A 20,756-nucleotide genomic window follows, 5' to 3' on the forward strand; every position below is an offset into this window, starting at 1 on the left:
AAGCACTGGGTTGCTCATACGAAGATATATACTTGACACATATATTAGTGCAAAGTTTACTGAAAATTGGACATTTTCAATTTCCTCTTATAGAACAAATCCTGTAATTGTATCATTTCTTAAAGTGATTCGTAATCTGCCAGATAGTTTTCTGCCTACATTAGATCCATTTTATAGTTAAGAATTTAGTGTATACCAGTTCAAAATTTAAAAACAAAAACATTTTCTAAGCATTTATATATTACACATAAAATTTCCTGTTTTATCCCTTGTCTCATTGAATTCTGCTATAGAAGTCCCTAGCTGATTTCGTTCGTACTCTACATACATTCATTTTTTTCCCAAGCAATACTATGCTGCTGCTGCTGGCTACCGAAAGCTTGTCCACACACTATAGAAAAGGTTTTAGCGAGATATATTGCTGGGGGTGTACCTACATAAATAGAATCTGATTTTTTTGCTACAAGAACTAGTTAGAGGGAAACACAATGACAGGACATGTTCTAAAGGGGAGAGGGGATAAGGTTTGGATATACATGAAGGTAATTTTCTCTATGCTAAACCTTCATGATCGAAAAGGCTTAAAACTAAATTTATGAAAAGACTGGGTAATGGACAGTTAAGATAGGAATAGGAAGGGAAGAAGGAGCTAGATAATCAGGATGTTCATCACCCACATATCTAGATTTATTTGGTGTCTGATTTGTGATCTGAGTATACTGCATCAAATATTGGTTTGATTGATCAACATAAACACAATGGGCCTGATTTATTAAAGCTCTCTAAGGTTGGAGAGGATACACTTTCATCAGTGAATCCTGGACCAGATCCATTTCAGGATTGCTGGATCACCCAGCTTCACTGTTGAAAGTGTATCCTCCCCAGCTTTCGAGAGCATTATTAAATCAGGCCCAATAGACGTGATTCATCGAAGCTTTTCAAGACTGGAGAAGACAGACTTTCATGAATGGAATGGAACCTGGAATGGATCTGGTCCGGGACTGAAAACATTTGCCAACGAATAGCAAGTACATTTTAAAAATTCATTCTAGGTTTGCTGCATCACCAAGGTTCACCCATGATAGTTTATCTTTTCCAGTCTTGGAGAACTTTAAAATATCAGATCCAAAGTAAGAACAATAACTGTTTTTAGACATTCCACTAGTCTATTAGCAAAAAGCATGTTTTTTTTCCTGGTTTCTAAGGTAGCAAAGAGAATTCTGTATCTTAAAAAGTAACTCTAGACATTAAACATTTACATATTTGCAGGATGAAGAGAACCAATATGACAGCTGCTTATAGTGGACTATCAGTCTTATATTTCTGTTCCAAAACCCAAGCACTCCCTGAAGATAGAAATTGCATGTTAAACAATGTTTATTTACCATGGGCAGAACTACATGTGACTGCAGCTGCTAGTTCCTGCGGACATGCCCCTCCCAGCCAGATGTTTTTTTCACACATAAGTATATTTTCTTCATTGCCTCGGCAATGTACGTCATTCCAGATAGCTGGAATTGTTCCAGATATTGGTATCTTCTTGGCTTCTCCTTTATTGCTAGAAAGACAGACAAACATGGGAATTTGTTATTTATTTTATTAACTTGTGGCTCACAATAAAGTTTTTTGCAAACTACCACATGCAGAGACAACAGTTTCATCAGACAATATACTGGGCTACATCTATAAAGTATGCAGTTTGAAATTACTATGCACAATGTGCGATACAACATAGCAATCAGATTTGATCTTTTTCACAGTTACCTCTACAGTAGTAAAATTAAATATTTCAGATTTCTATGGATGCACTTTGCACTACTTTATTAGATTAAGAACACAACTATTTAGTAGGAGAATTTAACAATATTTAGTAGCAATAAGGTAATGTATGGCATAGTTATTATCTCAATAAAATTATTAAGTCTTACCAAACAGCCATTGCATTTTGCAGTTGTTAATAAATATTAAACTCACCATCCAAACCCTTCTTAATGTGGAGGGGTAGTCTCCAGTATGAGAGAAATAATAACTTTGCGCTACTGAGGTAAGTTATTCAGACCTTCTAGCCAGGGGTGTAGTGGGGCAGACATGGGTGGGAATGGCGTGTCCTCACTTTTTTCGGGAATGGCCACGCGTGCCCACTCTTATTTTGCAAAGATAGTCCGTGGCTCTGGCCGATCCATCGACCCCCCCCCCCCCCCCTTTCCCCCACCCCGCGGGGAGGCGGACTGGCCAGAGCCGCAGACCACCAAAGAAACAGCAGAATTAAACCAACCCTAATGCCCCCCCCCCCCCCCCCCCCCCCCCCCCGCGCGTAAAGGAGAAGGACCCTGCTGGGGAGGGAACCCACCGGCCAGAACCGCGGACCATGTCTGCCATATGGATTTGCAGGCTCAGGGGGCAGGTTATCTCTCTGAGCACAACCCACCCACTCTCCCAAAACAAGCTCAGACCTGCAATGGGAGAGTGGGCAGGTTCTGGTATCCTGACATCACTCTGGGTGAAGTTTCTTTCCCTTTGAATAACACATTGGGAGGGGTGTAGTGGGGCAGGCATGTTTACATAACAATTATTCAAATGCACGCTCGCCATGCATAGTACTGTGCCCCCCCCTGCTTTTTTTATGACTACACCCATGCTTCTAGCTTAAGCACTGTCTAATGACCTAGAACAAGTGTGCAGATCTGGTAATAGGAGGAAAGGCAGAATTCTATGTATGCAAACATGGTTTAGGCAGAGATGCAGGGTAAGGAAGCGAGATGATCTCCTGAAAAGGTGGGAGGCCTATAGGGCACATCGTCCATGTAACCACTGCCCTCCAAAAGAATATGTCTATCCTACAATCCTCTCTGGATATGCTGGCTGGGCTTGCCTTTCTGGGAGCTACCGTAAGTTTCAGAACAGAAGAGCTAGAAGAGTGGAACTAAAGTGGATAACCTCTGAAGGTAAGGAGTACTTTGTATACCTGATACCCAAATGGAGGTGTATGTGACTTACTTTAGCCAATTCCTTTATATGTTAAGCATTATACATGGGCCAAACAAGCCCCCATAACATGTATTAGAGTACATGTAGCAGTTGTGGACAATGAATCTCACAGCATGGAGGTTCTTACCCTGCTCCACCCTATCTCAAGCTAAAAAATACTAAAGGTGTTAAAGGTGTGCTTTACATGGAAGAGTACAGGGTAAAAACTGAACTGCTTTACCATGTATCAGTATAAATCATTAAAACACACAAAACACAATTACTTATTTCTAATATTTAACTGTTAATAAATTTAAAAGAGAACTACTTATACAAATCATTCTGCTTATTAGGGAAATACTAGCTGTATTTTATTTATTAATATGCACAAAACATTATTGTGAGAACCTTTTGTAACAGCCAACCATCATCTTGGTTAAAGTGGCCTTTAGAGAAAAGGGAAGTCAAGCATTCAGCAGTTTACAATCCAAATAAAAGTTCTCTCTAGCTAATATGTTTTTCATTTGGCTCAGAAAACAGTTATTCTGTTTTCATAATTTATTTACCTAAAACAAGCATGAAATGTCTCTAAGTGAAATGAAGTGCAAAGGTATGTCCATATATGTAAACATAGATCCTAGTTCACACAGGAGCCATGCTGAGAACTTGGAACTCCTAATGTATTTTATTGCTACTATCTGGCTAATAAACAGAAACTGTTTGGTAACGGTATAAAGTACAACTGGAATGCACATGGATCGTTTTTCATCTTTCAAAATGAAACATAATACACAAAGCCCATGTGTGATGACTTACAGTACAATAATAAAAAAAGGCAAATTTTTTTTTTAACTTGGGAAAATGTATGAAATCCTTCAACTTCTTTGTCTGATTTGTATTAACTAAGTCAAAACCAGAAAAATATCTTTTCTTTCCTGTCCCAGGGACAACGCAGGAAGTGAGAGGAAAAAAGAAGTGAGGGGACATTCCTTCTTGGAGATTTTACAATGGGAAAGAACATGTTTTCTCTCACCTCCTGTTCGAGTAACTACAAAAATGTTAAGTATATATTTGCAAAAACTCCTTTTAGGTTACAGTTTAGGAAAGTTGGCTGTAGACCCGAAGGAGAGGGTTGAGATGAGCACATTATGCTGAAATGTATAGTTATACAACAGTACATTACCCGGCCTTAAAAAAGTAACATACTGTTATATTTTGTGAACCACGTTTGGCTTTGATTACACCACACATTCGCTGTGATGATCTTATGCAATGTCACTGTGTCTCAACAAGTTTAAGGTCTTAATTCTGTGGTGGCCAAAACAAGTGTGAAAATAATGTTCCATGCTCTTTGAGCCAATTTTTCACAATCTGAGCCCAATGAATTCCTGCATTGTCAGCCTGGAGTATACACGTGCTCAAGAAAAAACTAATTTATGGACCAACCATTTGGTATATTCAGGTAGTCAGGTGATTAATATTTTGGATAGATAACATTGATGAACCTAGACCTGGCCAACTGTAGCAACCCTAGATTCCTCCTCCAGCATGGGGACTTCTTTTTCGGCCAGGCGATGTTTAGCAATAGAAGCCATTAGTAAATTATCGTTAGTAACATAGCGGATCACAAATGACCTCTTCAACATAATCAAGGGACACTTGTACTCACTTTAGATTTACTCCAGAGACCATTACAAACAACTATTTCAGACAATCAAAACCTAGAGTGTGTATATACTCCTAAGATTTTGCATTTTTTATCATGTTCTGTCATCAGTAGACAGAGTGAATTTCCCCAGTGGAGACACAGACAGCAATAAAATCTGGAACGGAATTTTTAGATTTTCACCCTGGCTGTAGATCCACTTAGACTTACAAAGAAAGTTTGCCATTTTGAATCTTCTCTAAAATGCATGTTCCAAATTTAATGTTCTAATATGTATTTGTGTTGTGGCATCCTAAAAAAACCCACCCATGTTTGCAAAGCCCTTCAACTTTTCCTGTTAACTACTGCAGGCTCAGAAAAATGGCCTAACTCATTGCACATAGGGGAAGGGGAGGAGCAAAAACTTAGGGCAGCATGCTAAGAAACATTAGTAATTCCCCTGTTCTATGTGTTGTAGATTATACTGTACAGTTGAGTGCAATGCCTGATGCACTATAACACAGATACTGTGCATTGTGCTGTATTTCTTTAACAGTTGTGAGCAGTTGTAAGAATTTCAACATAATTTAACGTAATGTGTGTTAATGTGCTGAGTGCTAACATTTATCCACCACAACAGAATACCTGAATATGTGAATGGGCCCCAAGATATAAATATATTTAGAATACAAATATATTTTGGCAAAGTATATTCCCTTTGCACACCCCCACCTTTGCAGTTAGGAACTTTATGAGCAAAAGATAAATTTGTGAGCATTTCCATATGCCTACAATGGGTAACTGTTTCTCTTAGAATATCTTTATAAAGATTTTTAAAGCTATGTGTTATAATGTTATTTAGATCAGAGGTTGCAAACCAGCGGTCCGCTCTGGCCAGTGCACCCCCGAGTGGGGTCAGGAGAAGGACCCCCCACAGGGGGCGCACTGGCCATGGCCGCGGACCATGTCCCCGTACGGATTGCAGGCTTAGGGTGGTGGGTGGGTTCTCGAATCATGAGGTCACTAGGGGTGAAGTTTCTTCCCCTTTGAGTGACACCCGGCTCCACGCACATGCACTGTCCGGAGCCAGTAAATTTAGTGGTCTGTGGGTCCGAAAAGGTTGACAACCACTGATTTAGATCTTTATGCCAGTTACACAAAAAGGCTACTTTGGTAGTTCCAATATATAAACTGTCTGTCCAAAAAAGAAAGAACAGCTGGAGCTATACAAGACAAGTGTAGAAACCGATGTTCCTGCACGCAAGTAATACATACAAAGAACAGTAGGAGAAGGGCTTCATTGCTATCTGTGTGAAAAAATAAAATGTCATGTTGATAATATTGGTGCTCAGGTCAGAAACAGACAACAAACTGAGCTGCTATTTGCAAAAAAACTTTAATAAAATTCTTAGTATGCGTCTAGTATGTCTATACTGCAGATAACAAGAAAACATGTACTGAGCAAAACATATAGGCTGACATTTCTGACCTTGTAAAATTGCTATGCCTCTGGCTGTCCCCAACCTCAAATATCCAGATTTATTAAAGCTCTCCAAGACAAAAGAAGGGTGAACCTGGGTGATCCAAACCTGAAATGGATTTAATAAAATAATTGGAAATTTTTTGGCAAATGTTTTCAATCCTTTGACCAGATCCATTCCAGGTTTGGTGGATCACCAAGGACCTCCTATCCTCTCCAGTCTTACAGAACTTTATTAAATCAAGCCCAATGACTACAAATAGCATACAGCATGGTTAGTCAGAATTATTTGCCTATTTTTTTTTTAATTGAAAGTATTACAGCCTTTGAATCAGCAGGAATAGCCATGCAACTTAAATGGACTAAAAGGAATTAGCAACGGCAGCCTCTATATTTTCTCAGCATCTTCTTTAGTGTAGTCACTACGTAATATAAAGTTTATAAAAACACTTACCCAAATTCAAGCTGACGACATATGACAGAGGCATCATTATCATCCCACTGGCTGCTGCATATGGTTCCCCAGGCACCATTCACATAGACTTCCACTACATTTCCCTCTGACTCGCTTTTCTGGTTCCCTCGCAGACGCACTGACCCTGTTAATTGTTAAAAATGCATTTAGATGATGTACTATAGCTAAATAAATGGCATCCCACTGAGTTAGAGATGTATGTATTCCCCTGATGCTGACAATCTGCTCAAGGGTAAAAACTCTATTCTCACCACAGTTACCTTGAAGGGGAAAGCCATAAATTGTAAGGTCAAGAAAACTATTTGAGAAGGAATGTTTTCTAGATGTAAAGAATTGCGCTTATACATAACTGTAGGTTTATTATCACTAAATAAAAAAAGGCCATTGTTATGCCGGATCTTATATCTTTATCATGAAGTACAAAAGTGCAATTTAACCTAATAAAAAAAAATAATAAAATAAAAACATGTAATATATTGCAGCTTTACAGTCAATAGGTGTGATGGATACATTCTTTTTTCATTATTTAACTTTTCTCTTTAATTTCACCTGGGGTTGTTGCCAGTGGCAATCTTCCTGCCCTAGAGTTACAACACTTACTGAGCATTGTCTATGAAGGAGAAACAACATTGTCACCTTAGGACAGGAAGTGTGGTATGACTACAGGACACTTTGCCCTCCCCTTTAAATAACATAGAATGAAGGTATTCTTTAGTCTACATAAAGCTACACAATGCTAACTGATAGGAGGGTACAGTAGGTTATCATCCAATGATTCTATTTTACACAAAATGCTTCTGTGAATTGCAAACATAAAGGAATAAATTACAATAGCTTGGGTATACATACACATGCACAAGCAATCTTTTACATACACAGATTAAATAGATGCATAAAAAATGTTTTACCTGCCGAGATTGTATTTCTGTCCATCCAGTCCTGCCTGGCATCAGATAGGACTTAATTTATCTCTACTTTTTCCACCCCACTCTAGACAATGAAAAAAGTGCACACTGCTCATCTCTCTACTGTCTTGTCCAATCTGCACAGAACCTTGCTTTGCAGCCACCTGATTTGTGTCCTATGCTGCTTCTGTTTTCCCCTCTCCTAGCTCTACAGTAGATTGCAAAAGGCTAAAACCAAGTCAAATTCTGGGAAATTATACAATGTGAATGTAAAATCAAACCTAATGGTGTATTATTTTTTCATTTATATCAGCCCTGAGTTTCATTTTTAAAAGCTCAACTCCACTAAAAAATATAATAATTAAATACTAGGTAGTGCTGGTCATATTGTGACCCTGGAGGAGTGATTCAATGTGATTAAGGTGGTTAACACTTTTTAATTCTCTGCCACACTGGACTCCAAGGAAATGTAATGTTAAAGGTTGTGTTCTTTTGTTTTGGTTTCTAAGCACTGTGGTGAGAGGTGACTAAGGCATTGAAATTAGTGGTGGTAATTTACCAGGAATAGGACTCACGGCCTTAATTAAAAGCAAAAAATATTTTTTTACAAATGGTCCGGAACATTACATATAACTAATTCTCAGGAGAAGAGAAATGAATTGTCTGAAAAAAGAAACTTGATGCAGATGATATATCATGTCCTTCCAAAGAAACCTACAGGTGAAACGCATCAAGAACTGAAAATTTTAATGTGCATAAGAATTGTTGTAAACTATTATACAATATCCATTTATGAAAAATATTGAAATCATTGACGTGAATGCATAAAAGCTCTATGTATGATTGTTTTTAAGATGTGTAACATAATAAATTAGATGGGTATTTTTTTAATTCATGTATTTATTATTAGTAAGGCACCGAAAAAATCCCCATGAAACAGAAAATTGTGTTTGAATTTGTAAGCAAGTGCTGTGAAAGTGAATCTCCCCTTTTAATTTAATTGGATTATAAAAAATATCATTTTAAACTCACACTATAAGCACCACACTGTGCTGACAAGTAACATGCTGTAGAAGAAGGAAGACGAACAGGCAGAGTTCATGTTTTTTGCACCCTTGATGTTCAGTCAGCAGCCTGCTAGCAGGAGGTGGCACAGGCACCAATGTATTCCTAGTCACCCCAGAAGTGTTGTGTTTAGCACATAGGGGCTTTGCAATGCAACATATTTTGTAAAGCAGATCTTCCATGTTAATAAAACCCTGCAGTCTTTAAAAAATGATTTAATGAAAAAATTGGTTTCCTACTCCCAGGATTTCAAGTGATTCCATGCTACGAGTATATCCTCTGTATCACCTAGTGCACACCAATGTGGCACTTTAAAAATGATTTATTGTGATGTGTTTTCCTATTGAGCTGCATTCTTGATTTACAGCAAAATGCAGCCCATCACTTCTGGTGGGAAAAAGATCTAACTCCAACAGAGAAAGATTTGTCACTAAATTGTGCCATCTTACAATGGTGTATGAACCCCAAAAGGAATGGGTTCACATTGGCTGGAAATATTTTGAAATCCTTAGACAAGTAATAACTGTTTATATACACGTTTTACATTTCAACTATGTATTTAGATGTTTACTTGGATCACAGCTTGAAATTATAGCTCTAGCCAGTACAAATCTGTACCTGCTGATGAAGAATTTATTACTTTTTATTTCTAGGTGATGGGTTGGCACACAATAATACAGATCATAATTCTTAGCCCTAAAATATTCATCACTATATCACTACTATATCCGATCTTGATGACTGGTCTGCAGAAGCTATTCCGCCTATACCAGTCTCAAGTTGGTATTGTCTTACTTCTTGCCTTTATGCCTGCAATCTAATTATTGCAGGACCATTCGCCATACATTTACTATAGGATGTGGTTTGTTGGTAGGAGTGCCCACCCGATTTCCCACATTGGAAAGCTAAGGACCAGAAAACTGTGGCACTGTGGAGTAAAGTCAGTATTACTGTGTGCTAGACCATCCCCTAAAAAAAAATAAAAATCTTCAGAAAACAGGTTGAGGGTAATTTTTATTGAACAAATACATTTTATACAGAATAATAAAAAAAAATTAAAAAAGGAAAACTACAGACAAAGAACATAATAATAGGGAACACTAAGGGGTACACGGGGGCCCAAAATGAACAATGTAAGTATTAGGAAATGGAAGAAACATATACAGCAAAACACAATATAAAAAAAAGTCAAATAAAGAAGGGTCCTGTTCAACCAGCAAAAAGGGCAAGTGTAATATCCTTAACCAGTTTGGCTATAAAGTATTATTTAAAGTTTACTAGCAAACTGAACATACATGAAACGAAAGCTAGAAATACTATTTACAAATGATAAGTAAATGGCTTTACAATTCTGACAAACTGCACAATTTTTAATTACCCTACAAATATGCATGCCGTTTTTTTAAATCTACAGAGAAACATACTTCACTGAGTTTATTTATTCATGTTCACATGTTCACAGTGATTATTTACTCAGCTTAGTGAATAAAGTAAAGCAGTGTATTCCCACTAATTATGATTACCTGGAATTCTCAAGTGTGGTATTCTCTACAAAATCTGTGAATTGACATTTGTTTGAATTGTATCCTCACTACTCCCTACATCTTTTATCAGACAGGATTTACTCATGATAACATAAAAGCTTGATTTTTAGGCAAGATCAGTATTTTTTTTAGGGTGTCTATTTATAAAACACAGAAGCTGACATTTAGCAAACATTCTCTGCAGGTGAATCTACCAGGTGCTTGTATTTTTAATTACAGTGATTGATTCACTGTCAGAGAATGTTTGCTGAATGTCAGATTCCCTGCTTTAAAAATTGACTCTAAAGCTACGTACACATGTCCAAAGGTTCCCGCCCGATAATCCACTCAGGGCCGATATCGGACAAGAATCTGGCGTGTGTACAGCGCCTCTCCCCTTCCCCTCTGCATAGAACAGAACGATGCTGTATGTACAGCACTAGTTCATGCATTGTGCAGTCGTTAGTCCTTGGAAAGGATCGTGAAAGATCCTTTCCAACGACAATAATTTCACGTGTGTACCCAGCTTTATTTTCCACTTTATCTGCATCCATCAACAACCAACCTAATAAAAACAGTAAGTTACCTTACAAAGAATGATGCTTAAAAATATTCATTTTTTTGATTGTGTTGAAAATTTTAATCCATTTCTTGAACAAAGTAGTAACAACAAGTTCAAGCAAATCCTGCGCTGCAAATTGCCTTAGGTGGCTTCAAATATATTACTAGCTTTAATAATCAACTTTTACAGTTATTTGAACACAACAGCTGTTTATCAGGAAATTGCATATTTTTGGATCAATAATACGTCCGAAAATTGCCCTCGGAAATCTGGCAGCGCTTCACATATTTTTGTTGCTGAAAGGAAATGACCAAAGTTCTGAAACTGACAGAAAAACAAATCATTTGAAGTGTAGAACAGTTCATTGATTAAGTCATCTTTTATATCCAGCCACTGTATGGAGCAGAAAGCCTTTTTATATCAATATGACCATAAAAAATACATTAATGTTGCAGATTAATGTACCTCTATGTGGGTTTTTTATATTTTTATCTCTCACTTGTTGTTTTGTAAAGTTCATTGGAAGTGCATTTATATCCATAGTAAGAGTTTGATTTTTTATTAGTTTGTGGTTTATTTTTGCTGCAGACACACTGGCCTGATACAGATGACCTGGACACCAAATTTCAATTAACCTGGCATTAAGTTTGGGAATATATCATCCCGCTCAAAGTATATAGATGGTAACAGCTGTAATTTAAAAGGATTTTCCACTTTCAAAAAGAAAAAGATTCTTCACTTGTACCCCTGTGAGAGTCGACAAAGGCTGCGCTGCTGGGGTTCCATCTGTTCTCAGCCATTTAGGTGGCAGTAGCTTTCAATGAGCTTCTGAGGGCAGAGCTATTTTGTGCCAAAAATTGAAAGCCTCCAAGCTCTTGTTTAAATGAGTAAGGAAAACTGATTGAAGTCTAGGGTTATACTGAGACTGCAGCACTACTCTAATAATTCTTATGTATCAAAAGCGTCTAAAACGAAGAATGCCTTCCTAGCCTGAAAAAAAGTCCAATGAATCATTTTTCTAATATGTGCAATAAAAATGTTAGCTTGAATCTTATTGAATACAAAGGGCTAAAAAATACGATCTGCCAGAGTACCATTCTTGTAATAATAATCCAAACTATAGAAACTTGATCTTGATAGCTCTAGTGACATTTTATAGCCCATCTAGAAGTTCATTGCCACATAAATGTAATAATCTGTCCACTCAAAGTGTACACACATCAAATCATTGTTGCCTGAGATGAATGGACGTGCTCATCTTAGGTGAAAATCTGATATGTGTACAGCGGTCTCCCGTTGTCGTACGTCGATCCATCCTGGTGGATCAATGAATGACTGATCAGGATTGACCACTGTTTACACTTACGGAGGAGAAAATCTACATTTTTCATTTAAAAAATGGCCAGGATTCTGCCATGAAGTTGCACATCCCTGTTCACTGACTTTCTTTTATAGGGTAGAAACTCCGTCTCAGCATCCCAATTTCTCTCCTGGGTTATGATACTCTAACATCATCTTCAGGTAGAGACTATGAGCAGACATGCAGGCATTTTCTGGTCTATTACCTGTAATGTCACTTGTCAACTTGAATCCAGACCAAGGCAATATCATCCAGCCATCTTTTAGGTGCCTGTATACAGATAAAAATGTCTGCAAAGAGCACTAAGGCTATGAACACACATCAGATGATTCTCCGCCAAAAAGAACGGCTGGACTCGTCTCAGGTGAGAATCTGAGATGTGTACAGAGGTTGCCCAAAGTCAATATTGAGGGAACGGGAAGGTGTCATTATACTAATTTTTTAACTTTATTTTTAGCAAGCTTTGTTAAAAAATAGCACAGGGAGCTGGGTACTGCCATGGCGAACATTTAACAATACCAAAAAACTATTCCGCCATACAGTCTCCTATAAATACTACTTTGAGAGTGACATAATGCCCACGCGTTACTATGAAACTACATATCTGAATGAAGAGAGCCCTTGAAAGCGGTTTGTTGGAGATAGCACACTGGAATGAGCAAAGAGAGAGGCAACCTGGAATCTTATTTGTTAAAGATTTATTGCAAGTAGGTTTTACTAAATATTACAACATTGAGATGTAGAAAAGTAATTAAATAATACATAATATTACCATCCATGTTATAATTGTTGCATTGTATTTTCTACAAGAACCTCTAGCAAATTAAAATTTAGATATACAGGTCCCTGTTTTTATTTACATCTGGCATATACATTAACTATAGGCAATATCACAGATGCTACCCGTCAGCTGAATCCATGTCCTAGAACAGCCGCGATAAACTATCAGAACGTTTTATACATTATTCATAGCTGCAAACTAACTGATGTACTCACTCATAGTAAATCACAAGGCACTTTGCCACACTGGATGGTTTTCAGTCATTTATTATTGATTAACTGCACCTCTGGAAATGTGTATAAATGCATATGAGGAGTTGGTTGGTATTTTTTTTTTCAATATTCCAGTTCCTTGTATAAATTATTATGGGACATCAAAGACTATAATATTTTATGGTTTTAGTAGCTATTGTGCCACTATCTAGCTGAAAATTGAAGAGGGGCTAATGTTTTTAAAAAAATTTTCAGCTAAACAACCAGAATTACTAGGTTTTAAATGGCATGTAACGGTGGAAATGCCATCCACTACTGAGCAGGGATGCTTGTAACATTTTTGTACTTGGAAAGAATCTTCCACTCAAACTAAGGATGCCAGTCCTTAATTCTATCTTCTTTGAGTACCTAGCAGGATTTCATGGACAAGATGTTTATAAGCTTCCAACAAACAGAGCAGTGGTGCCTTTTATCTTGCTAGGATCACCATTTGAACTCTTTTTGCTTTTCTCTACCTTCTCTACCACAGGCTAAAGGGTTCTCCAGAAAGGACACAATAAAAACCCCTTCAGTACATGTCGAGTCCAGCAACACCTAGTCACAAACTCCATTCAAATTCAACGTCTACTCCTTTCTTCTTAGCATTTCTAGATTTACAGTGCTTAAACTGGACTTTATTGCATAAAGGGAACAGGCAATGTTTCTTCTGCAGCAAACATTCTTACCTGCCTGATTATTCTCCTCATCTTTTAAAATCAATGACTTGCATATGGGCAGATCAGCGTTAATTGTCAGGATACCCAGCACATCCTAGCTGCCCCTGCAGTTGCTGGAACTGAATAAAGTCCTGCACGCCTGCAGAAAAGTTACATTATCCTGGCCTGGCCAATCAACATCGAAACATACAAAGAGAAGACGGGAGAAGATGGCTATGCCTGCAATGGAACAAGGACAGGTGAGTATAAACTTAAGTTCCCCTCTTCACTTGCAATCAGGATTTGTTCTCTGGCATCTTAACACTAATGTGGTATACATCTTTAATAAATAGATTTCTCCCTCCAAGAGCCCTTTTAGAACCGCTAGGTATCTAGGAGAGATGACAAAGCCAGGGGAGTACAGAATAAAGGGGGAAACCACTTTTTCTCACTTTTTAGTGGTCCCCACTGTATCCTCCCACCTTCTGAGATTGCACTCTAAAATCATCACAGTGCTTTGCCCCAAAACTTGTCCAAAGGGCAGTGAACAGGGTCTTGGGAGGAGTTATTCAAGTATCGAAAAGCTTCCATGGGTGGATGTTTTAACACCTACATGTGATTCTGGGCCTCTGTTATTGAAAGAACTGAGTGCCAAAGAATGAGGCTTGGGCCAGTGACAGTAAGGATGGGGAAAAAATTCTAGATGATGCTGGATGTCCGCCAATCAGTGCGTAAGGTGGGCTCTATCTGATTTGCCTCATTTTCTAGTGCAGACTGTGCAGCATTTTCTGTAAAGGAAAGGTACCTGTAGAAATGTTCAAGACTGCAGTTAATCTTTTAATTGTTTGTTTAGTAAATATAAAGAATTTTCCCCTTTTTTACATCACTTAAATATTCAATAGTTTATACATATGTTAAATATATTAGCCTTTTTGTTTTATTATACAATACGAAAACAACTCATTTTGTGATGCTTTTAAAATATTACATTTGTAACTAGCAAGCAGACTTTAGGAAAAAAAGTGCTTGCAAGAAATGTAAAAGAGCGCATCAATCATTATTTGTACTATGCCAACTGCACTGCAAATTAAACGATGTAACCAGTATGCTTGCTGTGCCTAGACTGGCATTGCATAAAACATATTAATGACTTGGAGAACCGTTAAATAGCAGAAGACACTCACTTTCATTTCAAAAATCCCCTGTTACATTGTACCATCCTCTCTAGGAACATTATATGTTCCATCATCAAACAAAACAGTAAGGAGAAGGGCCCCTTCTGCTGGGTTATTGATGATAAGTTATTGATATGTCATTTAAATGCAAAAATAGAGCCACAAAACATTCAAATCATATGATGAACTGAATGCCTTTCCATTTCAAATCTAAATTAATCTAGCAGTTTGTTGCTCTGGGTCTCATAAAACAACCATTCCAATGTTACACTACACGCCAGTGGTCTGTTAAATCCAAATAATTTACTGCCTTGTAATCTATCCAAATATACTCTTTATCCTTTGAAATTGGTCTCAGGTTCTTAAAGCATGCCTTTCCTTATTTTGTGTTAAATTGTAGCATTTATATACAAACTGCTTTCCCTATGATGATTTGCCATTTTCTAGTTTTGCATAGGAAAAACAGATTTTACCACTCTCACTGTAGATGTGTATCCAATGGATTTGTGATGCTGCGTTTTCTAATTCGGGGGTCGAGATCTTACAAGAACTATCAACCACAGAGAATATTCTGCACTGCCAATGTCAACCTCAGGCCAGGATAAAGAGGCACATCCTGTATAGGAAACTGCAGGACAGAAAGCTCATGGTTTTTATTTATTAGAAAAATAAATGAAATAGAAAACAAAGCAAAAAGGTTTTTTACATTTTCTGGCAACTGGACCCAGAGAGGTTGGTTACAAACAAAAGCCAGGAATGAGTATGGATGTATGGGACCCATGCCTGGAAATTTTACCCTACAGATTGCCATTGTTAGTGAAAAATGGAAGGAAAATGTTAACCCTCTTTCTTCACCTTCACTAAATTGTTAGAGAAGTAGCAGCAGTGCCTAGCCAGATAACAAGCAAATATCTCTTTGCCCATCATTCTCAATCTGCAATCAATGCCTAATCCTAATATATTTCGATAGTGCTCATTGCAATTATATTCCCTACAATTAATACCATAAATAGCAATATATATAATTATTGCTCTTACTCTCTTGCTGTAAAAACAAAAGCATAAATAAAGCTATTGAAATAAAATATCATCTAACCACTAGACAGATAAAACTATAATGTATGAATATAAGCCTGTATATAAAACCATGAAGACATAAGCAAAATGATTACTTGTTTCTGCTGAAACTGAATTCCTGCATTCTCCAATCAGTTCTAATTTCCCATACTGAGATAACTTGGCAGCTGCTGGTGTTTAGTTGCAATTAAGGTTTTTCCTATTTAGTGTGTTCATTTTTTTCAAATTACACTTCTGCAAACAGACAAAATAAAGCATCATTTAGTCCGTTCTCTATTTTACTGCTCCATGGTATGACAAAATAAAACAACTTTAGTATGTATTTATCTTCCTTATATATACACATGGGCTAAACAAATGATTTGCTATAGGGAGTGATGCATTAAATTAATGTTAACTGCTTCAGGATCAAAACATTTTTTTGTTTCATCACATACATGTTTAAACATGCATTTTAGTTGTGAAAAGTACATAAAATGCTATATTTTATGAAAACAGAAATTCTGTAGTATAAAAAGATGCCAGCTGCAAATATTTCCACAACTGTTTTTCAAACCCATATTTACAAAAATATTCCAGTGCCTAGACGCATCATATTATTGTCCAATAGAAATATGAGACTGAAAAAATGTATACTAAATATTTAAAGCCTTAAAAATGGTGAAAATGATGCTTAGTGACAATGCTAATAGGTGGCACTTAAATTATCTGTATATTTATAGTTAAAAAGACTTATCAGTTTTTTGCTAACTCTAAATAATGTCCCTGTAATTATTCCTCCTATTATGATGAGCCATTTCCAAATCTTACCCAATTATATTAGAATATGCGTCTTATGGTGGAAATATTTGTGTATGCATGTGCATCTTTTTTAAGGGTTCTTTTTATAAAGCAGTGGATCTAACATTCACTGAAAAATTGACCAGTGGAGAATTAATTACTGTCAGAAGAATCTCTACAGTGAATAACAGATTCACTGCTTTATGATTTTTTTTTTTTTTTTAAACAATTATTTTGTTGATGTTTCACCGATGTCTCCTCTGCCCTCAACCTTAGCAGAATTCACAAAAACTTTGCCCAATCTGCTTCTTCCCCTGGACAGATCTACTGGTGTCTTACATCTTTGTCCCAGAAGTTTCTGCTAGTTCAAATGAGATTGACATAAAATCATGTGACATTTGTCTGTTCTAGGGGAATAAGGAATGGAGACTCTGGGTCTGATTTATTAAAGCTCTTCAAGGATGGAGGGGATGCATTCAGTACAAGCTTCTTCTTCTTCAGTCATTTGCCAGCAAAGGTTTTGAATCCTGGACCAGATTTATTCTGGGTTTGCTGGATCACCCAGCTTCACTGATGAAAGTGTTTCCTCCCTAGTCTTGGTGAGCTTTAATAAATCAGGCCCTATGTTCGAGGGACAAGGTTGTTGCTTTTAGGAATAATGTCTAATCATCAAGATGTTCTATGATGAAAAGACGTACGTTCTGCAGTAAAAATAAAAATGTATTTGTGTAATGTAAATCAAAGTGTGCAAAAAAAGTACACGTGTAGGTGGGTTCTGCATTGGTGTTGATGGGGAATGGAAGTGGACAAAACTGACAGTATGCAAAAGCCATATTGAAATGGCAATACTGATGAATACTGAAACAAAGTTATACTTCTCTAAGTCTAGGGACCATGTAGGGAGCTCCACTGTGATAGACTAGTGTGGAAAGGATTACTATAGAAAGGGTTTTACTCCTCCTCACTATATGAATGCGTGGCTCAGGTAGTGTGGATAGGATGTGATGATCATTTCAGCTAAATATTTCCAGCCATTAAGGAAAGGGCTCATACATGAAATTATTCAAAACACATCATTTGATAATAAAGAGTACACTACATGACTGCCAAAACGAGGATGGCCTGAACAACTAAGATGTGGTCAGACAGACACATAAAGATCAAACCTCCTTACCCTGAACTTACTTTCAACTTAGTGTCGTACTTAGTATTTTGCAGCATTACCCTTAAAATAAAGTAAAAGGAAGTCATGGCAAGTGGATTCACATGAGAACTCAAGATAAAAGATTTTCTAATGTGGGCCTTGGTTTGGTAACTTGGCAATACAAGTGTGCCCATGTCCAATGTACTTGGAACTTTCATCACTTTCATGACAAGCTGTCCATCAAGCAGGAACAATAAAAATAATTGCATGGCTACATGTCATAATGCTTCAACGCTAATAATATATAAAAAAGTCATAATACTGACGCTGTTAAAACTAATTTTAATTATGCAATTATGGAAACAAAATCCTTCTTTTATCTGCACATTATTAAATAAATAAAGTGTATATTCACATAAGTGATTGATGAAGATTATTAACTTAGTAAATCTGCTCAGTTCCATACCGGACATACATTTTTGGTGGGAAATTCATCTGTTCTTTACACATGGAACAATTACTTGAATTTACCATTGATCATGATCTAATCTCTCTGATATTTGGCCGTCAATGAGTAATAATAGCTGGTAATAGTAAAACCAGAACAACTGGTATTTAGTTTAATGCACCAAATCCCACCTAACAATGTTTTCTCAGTGTCAGGTATAATTATATTCTATATAAAAGATGCGTGTTGAGTCCTAAAACTTGCTTCTATTATCGCTAAACATTTGTAATCCGTTCAGGCTTGACCTTTACCCTGCGCACAGAGCAAGGCTGGAAAATACTTGAAATAGCATGTAAATAAATCATTTTTTTCAGCTGGAGGCATTTATTGTGCATTTTATTTTTCAGGACTGGTGCGATCTTAGCTGACAGCAAAGAAGTTCAAACAAGTCTGCTTACTTTTCTTCATGAGACAGTACCTCAGGGAAATCTCCAGTGAGAGATAACAGTTTATTAAACAAACCCAGCTTTATCATGTGTTTTATAAAAGACGCCTACCAAAACTGCGCACGTTCCCCGCTGATAGCATGAAGAAAACAGTACATGCCACTGTCTTCCTATAACAAAATAGCTTTCCTGGAGCCATTTGTCTCCCAGAGAAGTTTTCAGCAATCTCAATGTTATTTAGATTATATAGTGTAGTCTATCTTCATTTTAAGTGAAATATCTAAAGAAAAATCAATACTTAATAGTAACATGGTTCCTGCTGTGCTTGGAGCGTGCAAAAAGAATGAGACAAGATAGATTGCAGAAGACAGACTGTCACAGGCTAGGGCAAGCAGCTTTGTTTAGACTCAATCTGCACTTCCCAATAATAGTCTGTACTTCTTGTTTGGTTTTACACAACAATCTACATAATAAAATATTATATTACTCATATTTTAGGTAATATTGCAAAAAAAGGGTGAATCTGTCTGCATTTTTTGGCTGAGCTAATATTCTAAACAGGACAGTCAAATAATGAAATGGTAGCTTGCATATTTTTATTTTTTTTTTATTATTTATTATTTTTATAGGACCTCATCCATTTCAATGGTTTGTTTTCGGTGTATAAACCATCATTTTTTTAGATGAGGTCTTACTGACACGTCTGCTAAACATTTGTTCTTTCAAGAGGTCTTTTACTAACTCTTTTGCTGTCTGTCTCTTTCACTGATTCCTAATCCATACTAAATAATTACTGAGGTTTTAAAAAAACAGCTTTCAAGCTATTCAGAACTTAAAAACCAATTATAGCCTTGCACATGGTTATTTCCCTATTACTGCACTTCAGCATGGTATGATACGTGTTCATGTCCCTTTTCTCTCAGGAAAAATGTTGCATACTGCTTCTCATTGCAGTGCTTTATTATGGCAGACTAAATAACAGCCATGCCAATAATCAGAAGTGTTGGCAAACAGACTTGTATTGAAGAAGGATACAAAGTGTATCGGACCAGCTCTTTACTGAGCATGGGTTACTCGGAGCTTAAGTCTAACTGTAGTGCCTATTGGACAGCACAAAAAAGAAAATACACTCAGATACCCTGCACAAACTATAATAACAGGAAAGATTTCTGCTTTAAAAGAACCAAATAAAGATGTAGATAAAGCTGTATTAAACTAAATCTGCCAATAATCATAGGTTTGTAGGGCAAAAAAACAATCTTTGGGCATTCACTGTACATACTCAAATATAAACCAATTCCTATAAAACCAAATTACCTACTTTTAGCAGAAAAAAATTGAAAACTTAGTTTAATTTAGTTTAAAAGTTTAAAATTTAAACTAGTTTAAACCTAGGACACAATATGTGGCCGTCACTGCTAACATTAAAAACAGTAATCAAGAGAAATGGTAATAAAATTATTATAAATAAATACATCCATGGAGTGTTATTTTTCAAATTTTAAGGGGGAAAAAATAAAATACTCAACTCAGTCTATTTATTTTTTTTCTTATATATATATGTTCAAGTATTTTGTACATTTGGGTTGGTTATGATGGGGCACCTTAAGTGATCTTTTCTGCATAACTGTTGGCCACCTACAGATGGTACTGTGTCCCCATGTAAAGTGTGTAGAAAACATTTTACATAAGAACACAGCACCATCTAGTGACCCAAGTAGAAACCAGGATCATTTTTCTAATGGCATTTTCAGCTCAAAAAATATCCCGGTATAAAGTTAATTTTAGTATATATTGCAATATCAAAGAGGTATTAGGAAAAAATATGGTGTCTTAATTATGTAGCTCTTTTCACTAGGTCATCTCTGTGAAGATCTAGGTCCAAAGCTGCTAGTCTGCCAGATCTTATGGTACACAGTAAATTTAAGGAGACCCTGCTATATAGGTCCAATATGTAATGAACTTGTAAAAACTTCCCTTGTATAGACTACTGAGATTTAGTTGGGCATTGCCATC

The 20,756-nt window shown here is 36.7% G+C and overlaps 1 protein-coding gene across 1 annotated transcript in view; it reads right to left on the bottom strand.

The window, feature by feature from the left end:
- PRSS12 (serine protease 12) overlaps positions 1–20,756 on the bottom strand; it is an 87,946-nt gene that overhangs the window by 60,815 nt on the left and 6,375 nt on the right. The window contains exons 2-3 of the mRNA XM_072405767.1: positions 6,547–6,691; positions 1,386–1,558 (exon numbers count right to left, since the gene is read on the bottom strand). Of these exons, the coding sequence (XP_072261868.1) occupies positions 1,386–1,558; positions 6,547–6,691 (318 nt within the window). The remainder of the gene's footprint in view (positions 1–1,385; positions 1,559–6,546; positions 6,692–20,756) is intronic.

The sequence above is a fragment of the Pyxicephalus adspersus genome, chromosome 3 (genome assembly GCF_032062135.1).
Source record: "Pyxicephalus adspersus chromosome 3, UCB_Pads_2.0, whole genome shotgun sequence".
NCBI lineage: Eukaryota > Metazoa > Chordata > Amphibia > Anura > Pyxicephalidae > Pyxicephalus > Pyxicephalus adspersus.